The 27,735-nt window shown below is 35.1% G+C and overlaps 2 protein-coding genes across 3 annotated transcripts in view; one reads left to right on the forward strand and one right to left on the reverse strand.

The window, feature by feature from the left end:
• The window catches only part of skila (SKI-like proto-oncogene a), a 672,908-nt gene that overhangs the window by 505,210 nt on the left and 139,963 nt on the right, over positions 1–27,735 (reverse strand). The window lies entirely within an intron of this gene.
• On the forward strand, positions 1,031–27,476 carry copa (COPI coat complex subunit alpha). Of its 2 annotated transcripts, NM_001001941.2 has the most exon segments (29): positions 1,031–1,188; positions 2,733–2,846; positions 2,932–3,005; positions 3,461–3,541; positions 3,638–3,714; positions 4,971–5,080; positions 8,620–8,729; positions 8,843–8,942; positions 12,500–12,718; positions 12,801–12,951; positions 13,070–13,136; positions 13,487–13,562; positions 13,643–13,725; positions 14,997–15,222; positions 15,475–15,613; positions 15,703–15,865; positions 16,365–16,511; positions 16,596–16,785; positions 18,077–18,172; positions 18,266–18,354; positions 18,432–18,555; positions 18,660–18,749; positions 19,730–19,836; positions 19,937–20,086; positions 22,834–23,157; positions 24,609–24,719; positions 24,801–24,962; positions 26,818–27,012; positions 27,119–27,476. In NM_001001941.2, coding segments are annotated over 29 exon segments (3,675 nt in total). In that variant the 5' UTR covers positions 1,031–1,148; the 3' UTR covers positions 27,179–27,476.

Genomic DNA, 27,735 nt, shown 5'->3' on the forward strand with positions numbered 1-27,735 from the left:
TATCTTTTAAACAGATTCACAGTTTTTACAGCTTTCGTGTTACATTCAGAAATCAAAGACATATAACGATTTAGATCTTCAAGAAAAATCTGAAAGAAAGGTTGTTTACGCTTACAAAATGTATACTTGTGTATAAAATATTTGGTCAAAAATATGATAAAATTAAATAAATAAAAAACATCTGGATGTTGATTCTTATAGTTATATCCTAAAATAACATTTTCATATTTTAACATAACATCAGAAATTATACCACTAAATATACCTAATACATTTTTACAATAAATTTTGGTTTACTCACAATTCCAAAAAGGTGAGACAGATGTTCAGTTTGGTGATCTACAGTTTAGCAATTTACATCAAAATCTTCAGAAATAAACCTTCATTAAAAAAAAAAAAAAAAAAACTTTGTAGGATAGCACCTATGTATTGTATCTGAGGTAAAGTCCATACTCTTTTCCAGTTAATACCTGTTCCAATAATAGACAGCATTAGGTCAAGAGATTATCTCACGCTGAAACAGAGCGGATATTTTTTGTTATTTGGCTTTGTGGTAAATAGTAATTTACCAAGAGCTGTTTTTAACACACTTAGATGTGGCACAACCTGGGGAGACTGATTGTCATATCCCCTCATAAGCATAATAATCCCAGAAGGGATTACTCCAAAATCAATAGCATGCTAATTGTTTAGCTGTAATTGTGTATTTATAATGGGACAAAAAATTCCACATGTTTAAAAGGCACTCATCTGTTAATAAATAATTGTCTAAAATAAACTATATTATTTTTACCCAATTATTTAAGTAAATGGACTTATTTTTGTACAGTAAATCTTTGTTGTGCCAAATGATATAATTATGTGGGGGAAAATTGTGCTTGTGGATAAAGGATGACGAAGCCTCTGTGACGTGGAGCTTGCGATGCTGGCATTTGAATCGTAAAAACTTTATTTGCTCGCGCACGAGAGCAAGCCAAGGCCCGTGTTGAGTGGATTGAGTAGACGTGTCAGCTACGGAAGTGGAGCTGCAGAATCAAACACGCAAAGTCCCTTCCTACCGGGGGATGATTTTAGGCTTCTAATTCGCATAAACGGATCAATATCTTCACACATAACACATTCCTGTTAATTTTACATTATCAGTGGAGATGTTGACCAAATTTGAGACAAAGTCGGCCCGAGTGAAAGGTATGATATCCGCTCTTGCTTGCTAGCTTCACTTTACTCCTGTGTGGTGTATTTCTTGAGGCCTATTGTTTTGTAAATTTTCTAATTTTATATTCTTAATGTGTGTAGGATATAATCTGTTGTTTTTTTCATCAATGATTTGGTTTAGAACATTTTGAACACTGTATGGCATTCAGCGTTAGCAAAGCGCTAACTTTAGTTAGCCGTCCAGACGCCGCAGTAGAGATTTTCATCTCTCGTTTTAGTCATGACAATAATTTGCCAAGACTGTCATTTTAAATAAAGAATAGATGATAATGATAATAATAAGGTTTAAAGAATGTAATCATGATTCTCTCCGAATACACTGTTCATTTGGCTGTCTTTATAAGATAAGGCACAGGTGAATCGATTACATTAAGAATTGCTAACATATTTTTAGTTTTGTAATAATGTTTATTGAGGTGAACTTGGTTTTATATTCGCACATTTGTTCATTTTTGAACAGTGACAACAATCTTTTAAAACCTTTGACTAATCAGCATGAAATTAGGTTGAAATATGACTTCAATACAGCATTAGCTCTATTTAACTGACTATGAACGATGTTGTACTTTGATAGTCATTGGCTGCTAATGTGATTTCACTATTTAGAATCTGCAAAGAATACTTTTTCTGAAATTATATGATTAAGAAGAAAGTGCATATGTGTGAATATAAAACCAACTTTACCAATATAATATGTTTATTAAAACTAGAGCTGCACAATATATATTTTATATATAATGTTTGTTTCCAAATTGCTTTGTTTGCATTTTTCTTCTAAATGTTTTTATCTGTTTAAGCAATAATTTTCTCTAAAACTGCTTCTGACCGTGACTTGTCCACACTAAATAGTATGAGACATGTTTGAGGGATTATATGCGACATCCTTCATTTGTTCTCTAAGAAAAGGAGAGATCTCCACTTAAGTATCGTACTTTAAGGGAAAATGTGCTGTATGTAACGTTAAAGTTATTTAAAGCTTGAAGCATTGAAATGTATCAGCCAATTACCATGAAGAGGAATCGGTACTCAGTATCTGCTCCAAAAATCCGGATCAGAGTATCCCTATTATTAATTATATATAATTTTCTGTTTATTATTTTTTACAAAGCTGTGTTTTTCTATCACTGCGTAATTTTAATAATTATTGTGAAAAGCCAGGAAGTTGTTATTTTGTTGGGTAAAATTTAGTATACAATCAGGCTAATTATGAATGATCAATTCCCTCTATAGTAGTTGTACTATCAAAAATTTGTTCATTTGGTTTTTGAAATTGAAATTTGGTTTCAAACATAAAAATAATGTATATTTTGATGTAAATGGTGCTAAAGGGGACACGTATGGCTCGGTGCAGGAGAGAAAATGCCATTTATAAACGTATGAACAGATGCAAAATAACAAACTTAAAATTTATCTTGTTTTTTTTCTTCCACTAGACTAAAAAAAATCTATCATGAAAAGTCAAAAAATGTCAAAAAATTTGTCTCTTACATTAATGAAAAAATTGTCATCTTCTACAGGGCTGAGTTTCCATCCAAAGCGGCCCTGGATACTCGCTAGTTTGCACAATGGTGTCATCCAGCTGTGGGATTATCGCATGTGCACTCTAATCGACAAGTTTGATGAACACGATGGTATGAAATAGCTGATCAATGCTGATCAATGGCTATGATTCATAGTCATTTTTCTGAGCTCTTATGATTTTGTGAATTGGTTTAGGTCCAGTCAGAGGTATTGACTTTCATAAGCAGCAGCCTCTGTTTGTGTCTGGAGGAGATGACTACAAGATCAAGGTTTGGTCCTTCCGTATTGTTTTTAATAAACAAATTTCAATGTTAGATTCCATCATTCAATAAGTTCCCACTGGTATGTCAAAGCACATTATCATGACTGTAAATGAAAAGTACATCGTATTACTAGTATATTTTTACTAATACATTTTTAAAGGCATTTGATTTAAATATAATTACAAAAATAATAGAAATTTATTAGCAAAATTTGACTTCCCTTTGACCAATAAATTAGTTGTCTTCTTTTACAATCCATTTTTGCTGAAATTTATAAAACTGTATATTATTATTTTTATTATTTTAAATATGATTATTTTTGTAAGCTGACTATTTAAAAAAACAAGTGGTAAATTAATGTCAATATTTTATTTAAATGAGACTGTTTGAATGATGAAATTGAACTGAAATTGAGTAAATAAATAAATAAATTTCATAAATAAATCTTGTTTCTTTTTTAGGTTTGGAACTACAAGCTGCGTCGATGTCTTTTCACTCTTCTTGGACATCTTGACTACATTCGCACCACATTCTTCCACCATGTGAGTTCTGTCAATTTTGTGATGCAATTTAATAATTTTCAGTAATGTTTACTTAATAAATGCCTCAAGAGATGAACATCTATTTACCTTCTTCAGGAGTACCCCTGGATCTTGAGTGCTTCAGATGATCAGACTATTCGTATTTGGAACTGGCAGTCCAGGACGTGTGTCTGGTGAGTTTGTGTAAAGGTTTAGTATAACTAGTGGAAATGCAAAGTAATCTTGCATTATACAGTTTATTAAAAGGAAATTGTTGGTTGTCATAGGCTTATTGTACAAGTCACTTAGACTAAAGCCGCCTTTCCACTGCACACCACATTTGGACACAACTGTCGGAATACGCCCCCTTGTGGCAGCCGCACTGTATTTTCAGTGTTGTCGTGCACCACGGGGGAGAAAAGCTGATTCTCACGGTGTCCGAAATAAAGGAGGGCAAAAGCAAGAGCCTTTATTCTCTGTGCGTTTACATGGTTTAATGGATGAATGAATACTAGAAACTCATGGGCTGCTAAAATATTGGAGGGAATGTGGAGACAACATTAAAAATATATTTTCTTATTACTTTCTTACTTGCATTTATGAACAGAAAAGTTTTTCTTTTAATATAGACTTTTTATAATTCAAAAAATAACCAAATAAACTCCTATTTCTCATCTCGCACGCACGGATCTGCTTGGACAACACTGGAATACATCATATCCGGTCGGCAGGACGCATACGGTCTAGTCGCAGGAGTTCAAGTATTTCAACGGATCCGCAGTTCAATTCAGATCCGAATTTTCCGCATATATATATATATATATGTATTTTAAATGTGGGTCAAGATTGGCCAAACATACATGGCCCACATATCAATTATTAATATGTGGGCCAAATACTACATTATCCATCTGGCCCAAGTATTTTGTACCCCCTTAAAGACGGTGCCACCTCTGCCAAACCCAGGCCATGTTTGGCCCACAAGCTGTATGCCAGTGCTGAATAAATGCCTGCTGTGTCAGCTTTATGCCAAATCTGGGCCAGAAGTCTTTGCTAACTGGGGAGAGTTCAGCTTTAATTAGGACCATTATCAAAACGGGTTCTAAAAAAGTCTAATATGATTCAATAATCAAGCTAAGGTAAGTGTTCTTGTCTGACTCTAAGATCAACAGAATGGATTAAAAATAATAATAAAGGCAACTATTTACTCCTCTGATTTTTTTTTTTTTTAAAGTGTAGTGTTATTTTATAACTCATTAGGAATGATGTACATTCAAATTAATGTTCGTCTTTTGTAAGGTTTCTAATTCATATCATACATACCTGTACATGCTAATTCATTTTTAAAGGTATTAAAATTTCCCCTTTTATGAACAAAATGTTTGTCAAAAATGTTTTCTCTCAAAGCACTGAAACATTTCTCTCCATCTGTGCTGTCTCTTCTCTGTAGTGTGCTGACGGGACATAATCATTATGTGATGTGCGCACAGTTCCATCCCTCTGAGGACCTGGTGGTGTCGGCAAGCTTGGATCAGACTGTGCGCGTGTGGGATATTTCCGGTGAGGAGGCTTGGAGCAGGATTGAGTGTTTTGGGAAGGTTGGGGAGGTGGGAATGCAGAAAGAGAAGATGGAGGAAGATGAAGGCAGCTTTATGTGATTGTCTTCCTCATGTCCTCTTTTTACATTGTGTAGAGAACAAAACTCTGTGGGCCCAAAGCAAAAATACCTCTCATGTTTGTCTTGTGATTTGATCGATATATTCTTGGGAAGATAACATCACTTAGGTGATGCTTTCATGGAACAATTCATTCATAACACAGGTGAATGTTAGAGGTGTTTTTGAGATTCTGCATGTTTTAATGTTGTTTATGTCTGTGTCCTCTGCTTTCCTGCTTATTAACCTTTAAAACTGCTTCGTTCTGCACTGACTGACAACAAATACTCATTACTAAACACTAAATATATAAAGTTTTTGCTCTATCTATTTCTTTTCGTGTGAAAGTTTGAAATTGATGTATTGCTGCATGAATAATTAAAAGATTTTAAATGTAATTATAATATATATTACAGTTTGTATATTGCATTGTTTAATATAACACCGTAGTTCTTTACCATTTTAGCTTTAACACTCACTTTAATTTACTCAAAAAGGATTAATGAATAAATAATATTACTTTGTATATGTAACCCATTATGGGAAAAAATGAATTAAATTCTCAGTATTGCTGGATTTACTTGTTTTATTAGTTACTGGTTTTAGTAAGGATTTGTTTTATTCTATAAAGGTCTGAATCTGATAATAATGCTTTAAAACAGTATGTATTTTCAACGTTTCTTCTGAAAATCACAGAATAATTCTTTGTTCAAGGTTATTCAACAAATATTGATCTCTTGACTTTTCTGAATTTAAAACAGTCAGTTTTGTGCTCTCAAGGCAGATTTATACCTTCACTTGGTGCTGCGTCGCAGACCTCCGCTGACTGCGCACTCACCTCACGAAATAGACAAGGCTTTTATACCTTTTGCTGTTGAGATATTCTTTAAAACAGCAGTGTGCAGTCAAAAGAAACACTGTAAAATCAGATGGATAAACAGAGACGTAGAAAGTTTCCAGAACTACATTATATCATTAATATTATTCAAGATTTTTAAACTAATTATTTTTATTATTTTTATAAATTAATTGAATGATTACAAGGATTTTTATAACCATTTAAGATTTTTGTTAAATCATATCTTGATGCATCACTTGCTTTTGTTCATATCTCGGATAGTTTTACTGTTTAAAGCTTTTTAAAATACAGAACACTGGATGCTCCACATATATATTTTTTATGGCAATAATTTATTATAAGCAAAAAAAGTACACTTCCTAAAAAATGCAGATGTTTTTTAATAAATTTATTTTTTTTAGATATAACCTGCTCCACAATTGATTTGTTTCCTGTCTGCCTTGTTGCTGTCCTACTGATATGATAAAAAGGCAATAATGGTCCTACATACCTGACCATTATCACCAGTAAAGCCTAGAAAAACAGGGCATCAATATATTATCAGTATATAACCTACCAATAGGTTTAAATATTTCTTTCCAGTTATCAAAGAAATAATTTGTTCCTTTAATTCTAGTTTTTTAAATTCAAAATTGTAATATATACATCAGTGTAAAACATATAAATAGTGGAAAAACATATTCTATAATTGTGTTCCTGGGTCTCCACTTTTCCACTCAAATCAAACTCTGTGCCGGGTGAACTGTACGCTCGAGTCTTAAAAAAAAAATAAAAATGGGCGCTCCGCTAGCTGAAATTATGTTGCATGCACCCAAAGCGGACCTCTGCAAACACTGTGATGATGTCACATTCGCCGCGTGCACTCAATCAAACTAGCAAACATGTAGAGTATTAATCAGGCTTCAGAAAGTAAATCTAATTAAGTCTTTTATGTAGGTTGGGAGCTGAGCATTGGGTTAACGACCCACCTCATAAAATTAGATGTTATGAAACGCCAAGATGGTGCTGCTAAATATCAACTTCGATATAAACGGCCCTGGGAGTTAGTAGTTTGCCAAAGAAAATTGATTATATGACTTATTTTACTGGGTGTCCCCGGGATCTTAAAATGTCTTATCAAAATCGAAATTTTCTAAATTAACAGAAAATTGCAATTTAGGTCTTAAATCATTTTTAATATGTCTTAATTTTCCAATTTTCCATGTAAGGCTACCCATATCAGACTAAAACCTGTCCAATCACTAACATTCTATCTCAATAAAAGCTTTAACAAAAGCTTATTTATTAACTCTATTTGCCAATGATTCAAGTATCTTTCTTACAATAACATTTGTTTTTTGTACGTTTTAACTGGGCCATTAAAAAAGTCCTTAGCATTTAGTCTTGTGTAAGTCTAAAATTCATAATGGTCTTAAAAATATCTTAAATGTCATTTAAATTTTTCTTTAAATGAGTCTTAAATTTGACTTCTTGAAACCCTGTTTTAACATTTGAATGAGTGGCACGAGTAGTTTACATAATTACATTTTTTTTTACTGAAACCCATAACTTATGAATCATAAATTCAGAGAAACTGAGAATTAATTACATTTTTCTTAATTTCTTTTCCATATGTACATATACAGTATAAACTTTTAAGACATAAATGCATGATCATAATCCATCTATAAATGCATTTTAATATTCAGTAACAGATGCATGACTTAACTAAAGTCTTCGTCACTCCTCTAACATCCAGCGCCCCTCCAGAGAACATTTCGACACGCTCCACCCCATCAATCCACCAGTCAGATCCATCCCTGCTCACTTCCTGTGCAGCTCCCTCTGGAAACATCCACACCTGTGCATTGATTTCTAGTGCAGCTTTTGTTGGACTTCTATTCATTTAGCAACCGTTTAGAGTGCTGAGATTTCAGACACACAGTCTGCTCTCCTTTTCTTTTCTCACCTGAGTTCAGCCAATCATATCTCTCTGCTGTTGATTTACACTCATCCAACCAAATGGGAAAATATATTGATCTCTGAGTAATCACAATTGAGCTGTTGTGTTTTGAATGATTGTTGTCTTTGTTTTGTTGGTTAACTTTGCTCTGCTACCTTAAAGGGGATAGTTCACTTAAAAATGACAAATCTAGAGCATTGAGGTATTTTTTCTTTGTTAAACACAAATTAAGATACTTTGAGGGATGTTGGCAAACGGTTGCCATTGATATATATGGTTTGAAAAGAATAAATACTATGGAATTCAGTGGCTACAGTTTCCAAAACTCTTCAGTGTTGTCTCTTGTGTTCAGTAGAGAAAGGATATTCAAACAGGTTTTAACCAAATTGAGGGTACATTTTTAAGTGATCTATCGTTTAACTCGGGTTTAGACCTAATGGAGGCTGTATGTCGTGTTTTGTGTTCTCAAGCACCAGCTTATGTTTAGCAGCCCAACAAAATGTTTGTTTTTTCTGTCACAAATGCATTTTAAAGCAGCAGTTTTAACGGTGTTTCTCTCTCTTCCCTCCCTGCTTTGTGGGTGTTCCTGTGTAATTTGTAAACGGGTCCCCTGTGTGTGTCGGACTGTAAATGTTGCTTCCAGGTCTGAGAAAGAAGAACTTATCTCCGGGTGCTGTGGACACTGAGGTGCGCGGCATCTCTGGTGTCGACCTGTTTGGAGCCTCTGATGCAGTAGTCAAACATGTTCTGGAGGTAAAAAACGTGGCTATAGTGCTTTAAAAACACCTCCAGTTTTTTGGTTTTTGAATGAAAGAAGTTTGTTGTTGGATTGAACGAATGTTTATGTTCTGCTTCTCTGGTCTCAGGGTCATGATCGAGGCGTAAACTGGGCAGCTTTCCATCCTAGCATGCCTCTTATTGTGTCAGGAGCCGATGACCGGCAGGTGAAGATTTGGAGGATGAATGGTACGTTTAATTGTATGTAAAAATGTCAGTTATTGATCAGAATGTTTTCTTTTTTAATTTTTTTTTATTATTATTATTAATTAATTGTTTACAAAACATACAGGCTGAAAAAACTATATAATGAAACGTATTAATTCAAACACCCCCACCCCCGTCCCCTGCGGTCTCTTAAAGGGTCACGAAACACCAAAACACATTTTTTGAGCTGTTGACAGTTGTATATGTGTCCCACACTGCTAAAAACACTATTAGGACACCTATATTTCACTAAAAAGTGTAAATTGGTTGTTTTTGCGTTATTTCAAGCAAATTCGTACTTCCGGTTTGAAATGAATTTTTGAAGCTGCGTCACGGCCATGACATAATAGCGTTGTATTCCAGCGTGCAGACTGGGCGTCTGTGCCAGAGTGAGTCTTATTACGTCTTACAGTGTGATGCATTAATGCATGAGTAAGGCTTGGTTCAAACCAATCAGCGCGCTCTATTGTGCAACTTCATTAATATTCATTAGGGTCACCGTGTTACACCACAGAGACGCCACGTTGGGTTGGCAAAACAAGCGTGAAGTGTTGCTTTTATAGTTTGCTGCCATTAAGTTTCGTTTTCATTTTCTCTCTGTGAGAGCTTATCTGGATCACATGTGGATTAACAGTGTACGCGACGCTCAACAATAACTTGCGTGTCTAAGGAGGATTATTGTTTACCTGAGAGCTGTTCTCATCTGCAAACGCTGAAATCCGGATTCGCTTGTAGTCTTCTCTTCATAAAGACGCGGCTCTAGTTGCTGGTGATTGTCCTGTCTCTACAGATTTGGTAAGTGAGCTACCAGTGCTCTTTGTTTATTCAGTTTGTTCGTATCGAATTAAGTTAACTATTGCACTAAACATGTTAGCACCGCATTTTGTGACCGGAATAACACACGCGGCTTTCTGACACTACCTGCCGTGTGCATCTAAGTTTCCGGGAAATGCTGAGTTTTTTTTTTCTCTCATTCGCCGTGCGGTATCAAACATTGCATGAAAAATACACGCTTAGATCAGTTCCTCGAATCAAATATCTCATTTGTCGTGAGGGGCATGAATGAATTCCCTGAATGAAAGAGCCAATCTGCAGTTAAAGTCCAACATTTAATAATTTGGCAAATAATTCGACTACATATGTCCATGTAGGTTAAACACCATCACTTTCTCCTGTGTGTATTTTGACTGAAACTCGCGCGTGCCCAAATAGACACTCCCACACCCTCCCACTTTAGTTCCTCCGACACTCCCCTCTAAACAGAGCTGGACACGCCCACTTTTCTGACTTTTTCCAAAGTAGAGGTGTGAAAACACCCTGCTGAAACGAGGGGGTTTCATGGCCCTTTAAAACTGGGTAATCCAATGAATAGAAGTTAACATAAAAACAAGAACAGAATACAGTATCAAATATCAGTTATACAAAGCAAGGCAATCATTCTGGATCTTGATCATTTCTTTGTGCAATAAACAAGGAGATTTTGTCAGCAGCTAAAGTCCAGATCTTTAATGTACTCTTTTGCACCAAGTTCACTCACGCTGTGGATAACTCCAACATTATAATGTCTTAAAGTTGTACCAACCACTTGTACAATGTCAAATTATGTGTACGCAGCCAATGTTGCTTTCTTTAATTCTTACTGTTTGGATATTTTTCTCCCACTCACTTAATAATAAATAATTAATCAATAATAAATCATTACTACAATAATGGGCCATGAACAAATACATACTAGGCCTTTGCGTCACTACGCTGTCCACAATTACTCCAGAGTTTTGTGTAATTTCGTGTTATTCTTAATTTATCAACTTTAACTGCAGTTTGGCACTTTCATTTTCGTTTGGGAACATGCATGCCCCCCGTGACAAACGGATGCGAGGAACTGCTGGTGTTGTTTTAATGGAATTTTTGATACTGCACACTGGATGGGAGAAAAAACCTCTGTGTTTCTCGGTAACTTAAATGCACTCGGTAGGTGCAGAGAATAGCATCAAACCGCCATGTGTGTATAGACTACCCTACCATGAAATGCGGCGAAAATCCTACACAACGGTAATAGTTTGATTGCGGTGTTTACATGCGAAAAGCAGCATTTACTGCAGATCTTTCAGTCCATAATATTGTAGTGATATTAGCGTACTGTAAACTTAGTAACTGAATTATTTTGACTAAGGTACGTCTTTAAAAATCGAAAGAGTACTGCTGATGATACTAACTTACTTTGTCATCTCAATAAACGTATATGGAGAGCACTGATCGCACACTTTCCAAATCTGTACAGACAGAACAATCAACACCAACTGTACTGGAACTGCATCCTCTTTTTAAAAGAAGACGAGTGGCAAATCCGGATTTTTCTATTTCCAGATGCGAAAAGCTCTCGGGTAAAACCTTACAAACACATTTGTGTTGCGTGTTAACAAACCAATGTATTCCACAGGTCAGTTCAGCTTAGCTCCCATAGCAGGGAAATGGAAACAAAACCTTTGTTGCAGCACCTTTATAAATGCAACACTGACAACCCATGTCTCTGAACAATTCTTTTTCCACTTGTTTTAATTACGGTTGGCAACTCAGCATCGCGTCTCTTTGCTGTCTAAACACTTCAACAATAAAGTTATTTTTTGTTAGGGTTAACGCAGTGAATGCAGTGCATCAAGATTCCGGCCATTAAAACAGCTGATCGTCACCGAGTGTTTCAGCACTCTCTCAGAAAACACTTGATTGGTCTCGGCTTGCGAATCAACATTCATAGCATGATCATTTTCATTAGGAATATTACTTGTAACTTTGGGTGGGTTTGCAAATCGGTGTATGTTTCATCGCTTGTTTCTCAAACTTCAGCCATTTGCATTACCCTCGGTCACAGAAGCTCCCTGTCATCTGACAGCGTAAAGCCTTGAGTGATTGACAGCTAATATGAACCAATATAGTGTTAGGGAAGACCGATTCAGCACGTTTTTAGAAAAGAAAAAATCAACAGGTCACACTACAACCATTATATGCAGTCGCACAAATGCTTCCAAATATATTATAAGGTCGCATAGATTAAATTTCGGGCGCATATGCGACCAAAATGGTCGCAATTTCGAGCCGTTCATGTCATTGTGTAAGTAAGGTATTACATGCAGCTATTAAAAAGTTGTGATCTGGCACTTTAAAAAAATAAAATTAACTTAACTTCAAGGGGGCTGGGAAAGCCGTTGGTAGGGCGGGTCGCCCCCCTGATATAAAGATAGGGGAAACCCTGAAGTATACTAGATAAACAAGTACATTTTCTACAATTAAACTTATGTATGATGTATGCATGATAGGCCTGTTTAATTACATTATTTAAAAACGTATTAAAATTATTTGGTTTTTGTTCGTCGTTGCAGAATTGCTAAATTTGAATTATAAAAGTATTATATTCTACAGCTCTGTCTTAAGTTTTAAATATCTTTGTTTTCCTTAAAACAGGCTATCCTGTCAGACATTGCGTATCAAACAAATTCACCCTATTAGTAGAATTCTCTTTTGTTTATTATCCCCTCCTTTAGAGTCTAAAGCATGGGAGTTGGACACCTGTCGAGGACACTACAACAATGTGTCCTGTGCGGTGTTTCACCCCCGTCAGGAGCTCATCCTGTCCAACTCTGAGGACAAGAGCATCCGTGTGTGGGATATGTCCAAGAGAACAGGCGTCCAGACCTTTCGCAGAGATCACGACCGCTTCTGGGTTCTGGGTGCTCACCCCAACCTCAACCTGTTTGCTGCTGGTAGATTACTAATCATGTTGATCGGGTGTTTTTTGGGGCGATTAAATGTTCCACATTTGACTGCTTTTATGTAACTTCGTAGGCCATGACAGTGGAATGCTGGTGTTTAAACTGGAAAGGGAACGTCCAGCTTATGCAGTGTATGGCAACATGCTTTACTATGTAAAGGATCGTTTCCTGCGTCAGCTCGACTTTAACAGCAGTAAAGATACAGCTGTGATGCAGCTACGCAGGTATGTGCAGTTTTGTCCCTTTTTTGATTGTGCTTTGAGTTTAAAGACCCTGAAAGTATCTAAAATTGATAGTGTGCACTTGAATTCTTCAGTTGAACTGTTTCTTTTATCTTCACAGTGGATCCAAATTCCCAGTGTTCAGCATGTCCTACAACCCAGCGGAAAATGCTGTGCTGTTGTGCACTGTGAGTACCCTGCTCAAGTATATTCATAAATAAGGATGATTCACCCAAAAAATGAAAATTCTGTCATAATTCACTCACCCATTTCTTGTTTCAATCATGTTTTACTTTTTTCTGCTGAACACAAAATGATATATTTTGAAGAAGCTGGAAAACTATAATCATTGGCTTCCATAATATTGTTTTTTTCTACTATGGAAGTGACAATGGTTCCAGGTTTTTCTCTTTGTGTTTAGCAGAAGAAAGAAACTCCTAAATGATTGGAAATACTAGATGGCAAGTATATGATTAGTACATTTTCATTTTGGACCCCTAAAATCAAGATAAAATTTTTTTTTCTCCTTGTTCTCTAGAGAGCTACTAATTTGGAAAACAGCACCTATGATCTGTACTCCATTCCCAGAGAGAGTGACTCCCAGAATCCTGATGGTAACATTTGGACCTTTCTCTTTAGAACTCATTGTTTTATGTGCAAAATGTGGAGTTTCATTATTTCTGTATGTTTCCAGCTCCTGAGGGAAAACGCTCCTCTGGTCTGACTGCAGTTTGGGTGGCCAGGAACCGATTTGCTGTACTTGACCGCATGCACTCTGTAAGCCAATCAAGCACTTGAGAGAACATTTATGTAACTGTATTTTTTAAGCTAACCTGTTTGAAATTAGCATCACCACGAAAGACTAAATAAGATCTTTGTTTTTTTCAATTATATTTAAATTACATTTCAAGTTTAAATACTTAAAGTGCAACAACTTTGAGTCTTACTTAAAAACATTTTCCCTGAAAGTTTGAGTTATGCCGAGTTCAGACTGTATGACTTTCAAAATAGTTGTCACAGATGTTTTCATACTGCATGACTATCTGAGTTAGTGTTTCATCGCTGCTTAGTTTGCATGAGTTCAAATAGGAAGAATCACCAACAGCTTTGTCCAAACTACATCTCACAACCAAACATGCAAGAAGTTGCATGGAAACAACGCAGTCACATATTTTACCTTTTGTTATTAACTAAATAATGAGAAAGAAGCCTTTAGTGGGTCAGAAAAATATACTTGCTCACCTGGGTTTGAAGGGAATTAGCAATTTCTCTTAAATTTTTTTTCTTTATCGACCCAGTTGTGGTATTGCTCAGATGACACGTCAAACGGACACAAGAGCTCCTGTCAAATTTCCACTAGTTTTCATCTAAATCTTGGGTGCAAATTCACTGAAAATAAACGCTTTTAACCCCCACCCCAACCTCCCGCTGGCCTGCAAGTACCCACACTAGTGAATGCTGCTCCCTCATTGACTGTAGGTGATCGCTGATGTTATTTTCAATCAGAACACTTTTCACATGGCATGATGTTGAATCACCAACAGCCCCAGATCTTTAGCATGCCAAATATATCACGTCGCATCTTTGTTAGTTCACAATGTACGATTGTTGCTCACGAGCACCGATTTGCCTGTGATTTCAGGCATTTGTCTGAGATTTCTCAAAACCTGTTGGAGAGTTAAAATCAATTTAAAATCAAAAACATTGCTATGTTTTAAATCCTAAAACGGCATCTAAGAATATATACAGTCTGTACATAAAGCTATTTCCACTATATAAAATTGGTTTACATTAATAATTCTGCAAGTGCTTTAATATTTTTCCTGTTATTGTACTGCTGAAATATTTGTCTTTATGAAGTTGTACAATTTAGGGAGTAAAAATCGTTTATGATTTATTACAAAAATCTCCTTAGACACTATTGCTTTTTTTTTTTTTTTTAATACAGTATTTCGATATATCGTTTCATAACTCTTGCCTTTACAGTACATAGCCATAGTACACACTCTAAAACATCAAGGCTCATCCTGACTCTTATACCACTACAGCTCTTGATAAAGAACCTGAAGAATGAGATTGTGAAGAAGGTCCAGGTCCCGAGCTGTGAGGAGATTTTCTATGCTGGAACTGGCTCACTCCTGCTGCGGGATGCTGAAGGAGTCACTCTATTTGATGTCCAGCAGAAGCGCTCTCTGGCCACGGTCAAAATAGCCAAAGTCAAATATGTGGTGTGGAGCTCCGACGCCAACCACGTGGCCCTGCTGGCCAAACATGGTACTCAGAACTCGCTAGTTTCTCTTCTGTTATTTGGATCTTACGTTTTATTTTAGAAGTGTTTTTTTGCCTTGTGTTTTTTTTTTTTATACAGTAGTTAACATTTGAAGTGAAAATTGTCCTAATACAAAAATGGCTGTTGCTTAATAGTTTTAGGACTTAACTTTGAGAGTTTTTGATCTAATTTAAATATAGACACTTATGTGTATCATAATATGACACATATCCAACCCTTCGCTTTTGCTTTTTCAGCCATCATGATCTGCAACAAGAAGTTAGAGAGTCTCTGCAACATCCATGAGAACATCCGGGTGAAGAGTGGAGCCTGGGCTGAGAATGAAGTCTTCATCTACACCACCTCCAACCATATCAAATATGCTCTGACTTCTGGGTACTGCCCCAACAGCCTTTTGATTGTAAAAACACTGCTACTTGGTTGATAAATTAGGTTGCTTGTCTCTAACTGAATTTTTCTCATAGCGATCATGGTATAATCCGTACATTGGATCTGCCCATCTATGTGACAAGAGTGAGGGGTAACAGTGTTTATTGCCTGGATCGGGAGTGCAGACCACGTGTGCTTAACATTGACCCCACCGAGTACCGCTTTAAACTGGCTCTGGTCAACCGCAAATATGAAGAGGTTAGTGTTCAGCAATCAGGTTTGCACCTTGTTTGTTTTTTAAATTCATTTTTTATTTTATATTTTAACATTTGTTTAATTTAGATTTTTTTTTTTTCAGTTTGGACATTTAATTTTTTGATTTAGCTTAATTTCTACATGACACATTTAGATATTACAGGTTAAATTTGCATATATTTTAAATGATTGCATATATTATTTTAGTACAATTGTGATGTATTTAATTTTAGCTGTTTTCTATTTAATTTTGCTGTTTTTGTATTTGTTTTATTTAATTTCAAGTTTATTTAAATCTTTGTAGTGATTTTGTTTTTAATAACAATTTTTATAATTTTGTTATTTTGTTTTATTTACATTTTTTCAAAGTAATTGATTAATTTCTGTTTTATTTAATTTCAACTTGATTTCAGTTTAACAACTATGATTTTTTAAAATAGTTTGTTTAATTCAGATTATCTATGCTGTTAATGACCCATTATTTTCTGCCAAACACCATCAGGTTCTTCACATGGTGCGTAATGCTAAGCTAGTAGGCCAGTCCATCATTGCCTACCTACAAAAGAAGGGCTACCCAGAGGTCGCGCTGCATTTCGTCAAAGATGAGAAGACCCGTTTCAGTTTGGCACTGGAGTGTGGAAACATTGAGGTACAAAGAATTGACACTTTGATGTTGAAGGATTGAACGCTTGTACCTCTTATTACCTGCTTATTTGAACGATTATTCCTCCAGGTGGCGCTGGAGGCTGCAAAAGCCCTAGATGAGCGAAGCTGTTGGGAGCGTCTTGGTGAGGCTGCACTTCTGCAGGGCCATCACCAGGTGGTGGAGATGTGCTACCAGAGAACCAAGAACTTTGACAAGCTCACATTTCTGTACCTCATCACTGGCAACCTGACAAAGCTCAGGAAGATGATGAAAATCGGTAAGTGACGAAGAAAAATGACTCTCTTTAGGAGAAATATTCTAACATGCTAATTAGTGCTCTGGAGAAAAAGATTTGATTATTAGCAATATTAAAAACATGTCCTGCTTAATATTCTTGTGACAACATTGATGCATGATGTTGATTTATTTTTCTAGGATTCTGCAGCCCAAGTGGGATTAATAGGTTTTCAGATATCTGGGGTCTCATTTATTAAACTCTGCGTAGAAACCTTACTCAATGTTATCGTACAGCAGAATAGATTTCAATTGATTTATTGATGATATTTGCTCATAAGTTGACTTAAAGTGGTAAAATTGTCAATATTTAAGTTCAATGTTTACTTTGTTGTGCATATTTTCCCATCATGTTTTTTTATTGTGCGGGGAAGAGGTGTACACACATTTTCACCCCCGTTTTGTTTATACAGCTAATTTATAAGTGAGACCCCTAATCACAAGTGCTCAGATGAGATGTATTTTGGATCGTGGCTTTTTTTTTTTAACTTGCTGATTATTTGCAAAGTTTGACATGACCGTTTTTGTCTATTTCTTATTAAAATAGTCTAGTAATTTTGTTTCTTAACAAGTCGATGTGTGAATGCTCATGTGAACAGGGTGTGTTAATCCAGTCAATAGAACAAATAAACTTTAAAACTTTTGAAAGCTTTAACACTATTCATGTCTGATGGGAGCATGTTGGCTTTTCCATAAACTATAATAATGACAAATTAAAATTTTTGCATGTGTCCTTTAGAAGGTAAGTGCCTGATGTTTAGGTTTTTATGAAAATTACATGAATAAAAATGCAGAATGCACCTAATTTTAAAAATGATCATGAGCAATTCACAAAAAATATCTCAAATAAGACTGTTGGATGCTGACCAAATGAGCAATTATTCTATGAAATACTAAAAAATCTGATTTTAAAATTTTTTTCAGACTACCTCTAAAAAATGGTCAAGTGGAAAAGCTTGAAACATTTTTCACTCCCTTTACATTTTGTTTAGTGTAGTCCACTTGTGATTGAAGTAACAAAAAAGCAAAAAAATTACTTTGTGCAAGTTAAGCCTATTATAAGAAATCGAAATATCAGACATTATTTAAAATACTGTCTCATTTGTCTTCATAGCTGAAGAATCTAATTTATGAATTTATTGGTTTTTGTTTTTTTATTGTATATTTATTATATTTATTTATTTTTTTATTGTATATATTTATTATATATAGATTTTGTATTTTGTATTGACATGGTTTTAAATAAAAATATATGATATGATATGTCTACACAGCTGAGATAAGAAAGGACATGAGTGGACACTATCAGGGCGCTCTGTACCTGGGTGACGTCAGTGAGCGAGTGCGGATCCTCAAGAACTGTGGGCAGAGTGAGTTTTGTCACTGTTTTTATTTTCATGATCAATTGAATGCAAATTTTTGTATTATACAAATGTCATCATCTGTACCATGTACCTTCTTAGAGTCTCTAGCTTACCTGACCGCTGCCACTCACGGGATGGATGAGGAAGCTGAAGCCCTGAAGGAGACCTTTGACCTTGAAAAAGAAATGGTATGATCGGTCCTCATTATATTAATAGGTAAGTGTTTGATCAGAATTATTGAGCTGTGGTTTACGTTCCTGAACAGGTGCCAGAGGTGGACCCCAACGCTCAACTGCTGCAGCCTCCACCTCCCATCAACCCTCTGGACACAAACTGGCCTTTGCTCACAGTCTCCAAGGGCTTCTTTGAGGGAGCTATCGCTGCCAAAGGTGACGTGCCATTTTTGTGTTGCATGTTGAGTTGGCTGCCAAGATTTCTGAGGTTAAATGTATCTCATTTTGATAATTAACGTGTGTTTTTTGTATCTGTGTAGGACGAGCAGGGCAGATGGTTGCTGATCTGGACATGGATGCTCCAGGAGGAGAAGGGTGGGGAGAAGATGCAGAACTTCATTTGGATGAAGGTATTTACTATTGCGTTTTATAGGAAAACACCAAATCAAATTATTCTTTTAATCAAGATATTAAGAGGTTATTTACATAAGATGCCATATTGGACACACTAGACTTGCTCAAAGACATTTATTTAAAAGAAAAGTTGCTTATAAATGTCAGTGTTGCAATAACATCCTAAATGTAAAACACATACTTTTGCAATGCCCTATTTTTAATGTTTAATGTTTTTCTGGAGGGTCTTTGATGGAATTATTTATAAATGTGAATTAATTTTGTTTTATCAAAAATATGTTTTACTGTTTTTTAAATTTCTATCAGTTTTTATATATATATTAATTGTTGTTTTTATATATATATATATATATATATATATAGTTATAAAATGTTATACCAATTATTGTATTATAGAAAAGTGTTTTTTATAAATAGTTTGTACTTTCTTATTTTGTTTTTATTTGCAATACTATTCTAAACTTTATCTGTATAAAGTAAAACGCCATAAGCTTTATAAAGGTCCATGCTGTTTAAACCTATATATTCATTAATTCATTTTCTTTTCAGCTTAGTCCTTAATCTGGGCTTGCCACAGTGCAATGAACTGCCAATTTATCCAGCATATATTTTAAGCAGCAGATGCCTTAATTTAAAGAAAAAAATATGAAAACACAATATATTAAAATATAATTATTAAATATAAAACACAATAAATTTGTATCACAAATTCACAAAGCAACCTAGGCCACCTAAGCCAATTACAATAATTGACAATTAAATACCACTAGCAGTACTACTAGTTTGTACTTATGCCACCAAATGACAGCTCTCCTGAGTTTGGAAGGGCAATTTCTATCCCAGACTAAAAAGGGCATGTGCACTGGACAGGTTGAGCCCTATGTGTGCACGTGCCTGCAAAATAGCACTTTTTGACTTCCGCTAGCAGCAATGCTTTCTTTTCTAACCCAATACTCTTTCCTGATGCTCTGCTCAGACGGCTTCATGGATGCTCAGGAGGGACTGGGTGATGAGGGAGCCATTGGGAAAGACGACGGAGGAGGCTGGGATGTTGAAGAAGATCTGGATCTCCCACCAGAGCTGGTATGAATGGTGTAGAACTGAAATAAGCCACTTCCATCTATTACTGGATTTATTCTCAATCTTAAGTAACTGTTATGTTTTGTCTTTCCTTTAAACAAAGGACGTACCTTCTGTTGGTGGAGGTGGCGCAGAGGGTGAAGGCTTCTTTGTGCCACCCACTAAGGGCACAAGCCCAACCCAGATGTGGTGCAACAACTCTCAGCTGTCAGTGGATCACATACTGGCTGGCTCTTTTGAGACTGCTATGAGGGTAATATGATCTTGTTCAACTTCACATTAGGGCTTGTTGTTGTTGGTAATATATTCTTTTACCTTCTAATAATACATTTTATTTGTATTGTGTAAAGTACGTTTTCCTTTGTTCATTTGTAGGACTAAAATTATATTATTCTACAAATAATAATACTATAAAATATATTAGATAATAATTTTTAAATAATAGTGTTACAAATATATAATTTGTTTTAAGAACTACAAAATAATGCGCTATTGTTTTAATTTGTTAATCGATATAACTTAGTTCTTGGTCATGTTTATATTATTTATCATTGAAATATTAAAATAAGAAATTACTTTTTATTCTACTGTTAAATGGCTCTTTTAATCAGTTTTGCTGCATTTTAGTGCTAATAATTGATTATTTTATATTAATAGTGAATCACTATTTATTAGAGGTGTGAACCTACACTGGTCTCCTGGTTCGGTTATGATTATCATGTCATCGATTCGATTTAATTCGATATCTCAGTGCATTGACCATGCTTTCCATACACAATTTTATAATTTACTTCACAGCACAAGAATTCTGGTATTAAAATGTATCATTTTTAAATGCATTTATATGTATTTGTAATACAATCTAGTCTTTTAATACAGGGGTTCCCAAACTTTTCAGCACGCGACCCCTAAAATAACAATGCCAGTGACTCGCGACCCCCAATATCCTCTGAGGTGGTTATAAATACAGAAAACTTGCATGCAATGGCGAACACACACACTCCAATTGACCAAAGTCTATTCTTCGTTTATTTTTTTTTTAAAATGTATGTCAGTGCTGTAAATGGACCAGAAAGTTTAACCTGGTGTTAAAAAATCAATCTGCTGCATCTGAAGCTATTGCTGTCTTTAATATAATGTATTTACCCCAGGGGTCATAATCCAATAGAACAAGTAAATAAGCTACTATAGTAACTATAAACGACTGTTTGTTTCTCTTCAGTTGGTTATGGATAAAATATGGTAATTCTTATGGCCTAATAATAATAATAAGTAGATTTTTGGAAATCACCAGGCGACCCCCCTTCATTGTTCCGCGACCCCTCAAGGGGTCCCGACCCCCACTTTGAGAATCACTGTTTTAATACAAGCAGCCAGATATATGAACTGTACCTTTTAATTTTACCTGCTCAAAGAAAACACTCTGCATTAAACAAAACTCAAGGACATGCACAAAACAATACGAGCATTTATAGCATGTAAACAAGCGTAAATATACCACTTGCTTTTTAATCGTTGTCAAGCGAGTTGTTAAACATCTACGATTAGTCATGCGGTTAACAGAATATGCTGCGATAGAGAGAGAGAGAGAGAGAAATGGAGTTTACTTTCATTTTTCCATAGCAGTAAAATATGGCCTTCTGCTGTAACTTCAGTGTGAAAGACTGTCAAGCGAACACGCACAATGAATTGTGCAGAGTATCTGCATTTGAATTACTCTCGCTCGCCTGCCACACCATAGTATTCTACCGAAGGGGTTTTCAAACCGTAAATCATCTCTAATTTTCAATAAGCATGAGCCATAGCATACTTCCTTTTGATGTACATGCATACAGAAAATGCTGCTTCGCAAAAACCAAGTTCGCAGAACCCTGACAGTGTGGTTAAGTCGAATATTAAGTGTTTACATTGGCAACATCACTTTAATACGATTAAGACTCTGATTAATAGTCTACCATCTTAACAGCAAATTTTTATTTTATTTATTTATTTTTTTAATACTCTAATCCAACTAAACTTATAATTGTACTAAACAGAAATAGAATTAAGACTTGTAGAGTATGCACATATTAGTAGCATTATTGAAGTAACACGCACGCATCACAAAATGCTGGTTTTTCTTGATTTTTCTTTCCATTTGACCTGAGGCATTAAATTCCATTAAACAACACTCTTCCACCAGTCCTTAATTCATATTCACATCAAATGCCCCAGTTTTTCATGGGGACATGAATGAAATGTTCATGAGTGAAAGTGAAACTGCGAACTGCAGTTAAAGTAAAAAAAAATTAAAGATGAAACAACCAAAATGACACCAGACTCTTCAGATAACGTGGATAGCCTGGTGACCAACATTCAAAAAGCACTTCATGTAACACCTTAATTATATTATTGTCTTATTTAGTTTAAGGCAAATAACTATTACTGATGTCCATGTAAACATAGTCAGTATGTCTTCAATGTAAGTGAAAGATCCAGAAGGGCATCCTGCTGATTTGATTCAGAAGGGCACTTTTTCTCAGAAGGCTTACCGGTTTTACTTTCATTCACTGTCATTCATTTTAAAAAGCACTAGGGTTTATTTTATTTGTTATATTTTAAAGGAACGCATTAACTCGACAGGTGCCTGCTAGTTAGCTGTGGAGCTAACGTTAATCATATTCCCTCTTGTGTACTCATAATCGTCATCATAATTTACATGCCTCAATGTCTCGCGCCTCCCTTAATAGGTGCTGGCGCCCCCCTTCGACGTAGCGCATATGAGATAAATGGCATCAGTACATAATAACCGATTAGAATTTATTACAGAACCGATATTAAATTGTCTGTGTCTGCATCACGGTGCACCGAAGAAACAATTAAGCTTTTATTATATTATTAAGTTATTAGGCCTAAAGTAAAAAATTTAAATGTCAAATTATCTATGATTTATTATTATTACTATTATTATTATTATTTTGGCTATTTCTAATTTTTTATTTTGATTCTTCTTTTCAACAGTTACTACATGACCAGGTTGGCGTTGTTCAGTTTGGGCCATATAAGCAGCTCTTCATGCAGACTTTGTCCCGCGGCCGCACCTGTTACCTGGGCCTGCCATCTTTGCCCTGCCTGCACAGTTTTCCCCTGAGGAACTGGAAGGACAGCGGGCCTAAAGGAGGTCTGCCAGCAGTGGGTCTGCGTCTCGCTGACCTCATCTCTCGCCTGCAGCAGTGCTATCAGCTGACCACCTCAGGCCGATTCGAAGATGCCGTGGAACGCTTCAGAGCCATTCTCCTCTCCGTGCCTCTGCTCGTGGTCGACAACAAACAAGAGATTGCAGAGGTGCGTTGAAAAAAGTTTTGAATGACCAAAGCTATAATGAAAATATATAGTCCTCAACAAATAAAGTCTGCATGAACATGTTAGGCAGGGATGATTTGGTAAAAAATCTGGTCTAACTACAGATTAACCTGGTGGATTTAAGCAAATCACTACCTTTCTGTAAAATTAAATTCAATTTTTTAGATGTTGGTTTTAAGGATGTCTGTTAGCTAATGTGTTTCAAAACAATGACAAGATTAACATTCAGAAAATATAAAACTGATGCAAACATCCTAACATTGTAGTTTGTCCCATTCCCCTAAAAGGATCAACATGTTTTTTTAACATCAAAGCGTACTTCAGTGTCTCGTCAAATTTTGACCAATCAATGCTCTCTACCATTTGACATGTCCCGCCCCCTTCAGGACGCTTCACATTTGCTTTTCATTTCATGTGCTTGAGCTCAACCACTCAAACGATAAACTAAATGCTATTGGCTGTTTTTTAAGGGGAGGAGCTACTCTATGCTCCACCTTTTTCATTTTTCAGTTGAGATTATATACAAAATGGAATTAAAAAAAATGCACAAATTAAAACACTTAAATGTTTAAAAATGTTCGTATTTAGGAGAAGAGAAAAATAAGGGCATAGGAAATGTGGATAGCCCGGATCACAGATTTAAATCTGTGTCTATATTATTAAAACCTTCATATTATTCATGTTTTCCCCCATATAAATGAGCTTAGAAATTTTGGTTACATATTTAATATTTCATGATTTACCTGTTTGTTTTTAATCAACTATATTCAGGTCAACATAAAAAAAGACGTAACTTAACCTAAATAACTAAATACTAAGTACCCACTGTACATATACATTTGTAATTATATTCATATATATCTGTATACTTCTGATTATTAAAATCAACCTGTACATATTCATTTATTGTTAATCTCGGTTCAAAACTTATACAACCTGTATATAATGTTCATAGTACATCCATCTGTAAATATTACCCATAGTTTCTCTATAATTGCACTTTATAACATATATATATATATATATATATATATATATATATATATATATATATATATATATATATATATATATATATATATATATATATATATATATATATATATATAACCTACATATAACCTATATCCTGCAGTTGCTGCTGTTGCACTTCTGGTTAGACCTAATTTGCATTTTGTTGTCTTGTACTTTTACATGTGTAATAACAAAGTTGAATCTAATCTAAAACAAAATGGAATTTTAATTTTAAATTTAATTTTTTCCTGATCGTTCCACTGCTTAGAACTTGCATATGCTAAAGATGCTAGACACAAGCATAATGGTCGAGCTCATTTACATAGAAAAACTATGGAAAAGTAGCACATTAGAATGGACCAATTGCATTGTGAATGAACTGTAACCTTCAAAATAAACCCTACTTTACTGTCACTCAGGCCCAGCAGCTGATCACTATTTGTAAGGAGTATATTATTGGCCTCACGATGGAGACGGAGAGGAAGAAACTCCCTAAAGACAGTCTTGATGAGCAGAAGAGAATTTGTGAGGTATGTGCTTTAGATAATCATCTGAAATGTGCTGCACCTTATGGACCAAGTTAATATTTAGATCTCTTCTGTGTGTTTCAGATGGCGGCGTATTTCACACACTGCAGTCTTCAGCCTGTCCACATGGTGTTGGTTTTGAGAACGGCACTCAATCTTTTCTTCAAACTGCGCAACTTTAAAACTGCAGCAGGTTTTGCTCGCCGTCTGCTTGAGCTAGGCCCCAAACCTGAAGTGGCACAGCAGGTGAATTAATGGTTGTTTTGTTTTTTAGGACAGTGTAATGCAGGGTTGTCCAAGCTCGGTCCTCGAAAGCCAGTGTCCTGCATAGTTTAGCTTGAAACTTCTAGACAGGCGTGTTGAAAGAAGTTCTAATATACCTGCCTGGTTCAGGTGTGTTTTATTAGGGTTGGAACTAGGCATGGGATGATTACTGTTTTCAGCGGTTTGGAAAAGCAGAAGCCAATGATTCATTTGAATTATTCAGCCTGACATGTTTACTGCTCCAAATAATTTTTTTTTGTTTGATAAAATAAGATCTAATGTGTTCAAAGTGGAAAAAGTTTTAGTTTTTTACTCAGACTTTTAAAACGAATATATTTTAGAGCAGTAATCACAATAACTTGAAACCCTCAGAATCTTAAACTTGCCCATGCCTAGTTGGAACTAAAATATGCAGTACACAAGCCGTCATAGCTATCTCATAGTTATCTCATAGCCTAATGTTTTGCACGCATTAAAGGTTTGTTTTGAACAGCAGATTATCTTATTTGAGTGTCTGTAATATGTGTCTATCGAAAAACATGCATGTAAGGTATTCAAAGAAATCATTTTAATATATATATGTATATTTTTAAACATATAAAGTAGAAAAGTAAAGTTGTGGTTGTTGTTGTTGTCATTATTATTATTTTAATTTTAGAAATAACCATAAAATATATTGGGATATATATATTTTTTAATATAGGCTTTATAACTTTCAAAGATGATCATATATTTAAGTAATTTAAAGCCATTGTTACTGTTGTATTGTTACTGTGTAACAATTATAATTTTTATCATAATAATTTTAAATAAATATGCTGTTTTTTTGTCATTTTGCACTTATAGTTATATATAAATATATATATATATATATATATATATATAGTTTTGACTCATTTATTTATTTTGTTTTTTAAAAAATTTAGTTCTTGTAATTTGTATATTTAGTTCCATTTATTTTATACCTATCGGCTTGTTACGTCGTGACATATCAGTGATGTATGGAATACTGTTTCCTGGTCCAAGCCGCTACTCATTTGAATTGAGAAAATATTTGTTTATGACCACTTTTTAGTCCACAAAAAAAAATCACACATTAAAGTGAATTTTAAAAACAATCATTTTGTAAACGTTTATTATTACCATTTGAGCCTCCCCATACAGTTTAATAGAGTGCTTGGACCCGGAAGCCGCTTCACGTGACATCACACTCAACAAATGGATAGTAGTCTATATCAGCACATTTCTTTTTTTAGAATTCTTTCTTTTCTAAGTTAATGTGCGCTCTATAATTATTAATGATTTTCATAAATTTATGCCATTTAAGCCAGTGTTGTTTTTGTATGAAGTAGCTATTAGAGCAGGGGAGCCAAAACTCAGTCGTGGACAGCTGGTGTCCTGCAGATTTCAGCTCTAACTTGTCTCAACACACACGAATGTTTCTAGAAAGCCTAGTAAGAGCTTGATTAGCTATCCCAGATGTGTCTGATTAGGGTTGGAACTAAACTTTGCAGGACACCGGCCCTCTGAGACAGAGTTTGGACACCCCTGTGTTAATAGTTTAATAATTTAAATAATTTGTTGTTTCGTCTTTTACATTCATATCTATTTTATTATTATTTTAGTTTGTAGATTTATTTGTATTTAATCTTATGTCTGTAATCTTTAATAACTACTAAAACCTGAACTGTAACCTACATATCTAAAAGTAAATAATAGTTTGAGATTATTCAATTGGGTTTTCTCACTAAATAATACATTTTGTTTCAAGTGTTTACATTCTTATCCCTCTTGTGTAAAACATCTCTCAATAATAATCCAACGTTTTTCTCATCAGACACGTAAAATTCTCGCTGCCTGTGAGAAGAGTCTGACAGATGCTCACCAGCTCAACTATGATCCCCACAATCCCTTCGACATCTGCGCAGCCTCTTACACTCCTCTGTACCGCGGGCGACCTGTAGAGAAATGTCCCTTGTCTGGAGCCTGCTACTGCCCCAAATACAAAGGAGAGGTCTGCAGGGTCACACAGGTCAGTTCTCAGCTATTATCTAATTAGAGTGCAGAAGGTCTAATATTTTCATTATGTGGGCAGTGGAGAATGGGTTTTGATTGGCTGTGTCTCTCCTGTTTTCCAGGTAACTGAGATTGGGAAAGATGTGATCGGGTTGCGTGTCAGTCCACTGCAGTTCCGCTGAACATATAAACGTGGATGAAAATAAACATGCTTCTCCACACATATGCTTTTCCTTTATAAGATGAAGTAATGAGATCTTTTAAGATCAGAACGTGATTAAAAATATCTTGTTATGTGACTAAATACTCTGTGACTATCCTTTCTGTTACTACAGTATATCTGAGAGCTCTACTGTCTGTATGCTTGCATTCATATGAATATCATAATAATAATAATTGTGCATCTGTCACTCAGTGCAAAACAAGTTTCTTTTTTTTGTGAACTCTCTAAATATTAAAATAAAATTCTGGTAAACAAAATGTTTGGCTACTTAATTGTCATCAATTTATTGCCAGTAACTTAAAATAAAACCTTAAATTGCTTAAAATGAAAAACTGTTGTATTTATTTGTTTAAGAGAAAAAAAATGTATTTGCGCTAGTTGCCAAATAAACATTTCTCCTTTTCATAACTTATTGAAATAAAAACAATCACATTTATAATGCAGTGGAGTTCAATGCTGAATATACTAGTCGAGCAAAATCAGCCGTTGTCTTGATTTGCTCACCGAAGTCTTTGC

This window comes from Danio rerio, chromosome 2 (genome assembly GCF_052040795.2).
Source record: "Danio rerio strain M-AB ecotype USA chromosome 2, GRCz13ab, whole genome shotgun sequence".
In the NCBI taxonomy this organism is placed as follows: Eukaryota; Metazoa; Chordata; class Actinopteri; order Cypriniformes; family Danionidae; genus Danio; species Danio rerio.

Excerpts from the sequence above, each read along its gene's own strand:
- copa (XM_087238771.1), top strand. The coding sequence starts at position 4,999 with ATGTGCGCACAGTTCCATCCCTCTGAGGACCTGGTGGTGTCGGCAAGC. Across the intron at positions 19,837-19,936 it reads TGGATCTCCCACCAGAGCTG|GACGTACCTTCTGTTGGTGG; the intron begins GTATGAATGGTG and ends CTTTAAACAAAG. Across the intron at positions 27,013-27,118 it reads AGGTCTGCAGGGTCACACAG|GTAACTGAGATTGGGAAAGA; the intron begins GTCAGTTCTCAG and ends CCTGTTTTCCAG.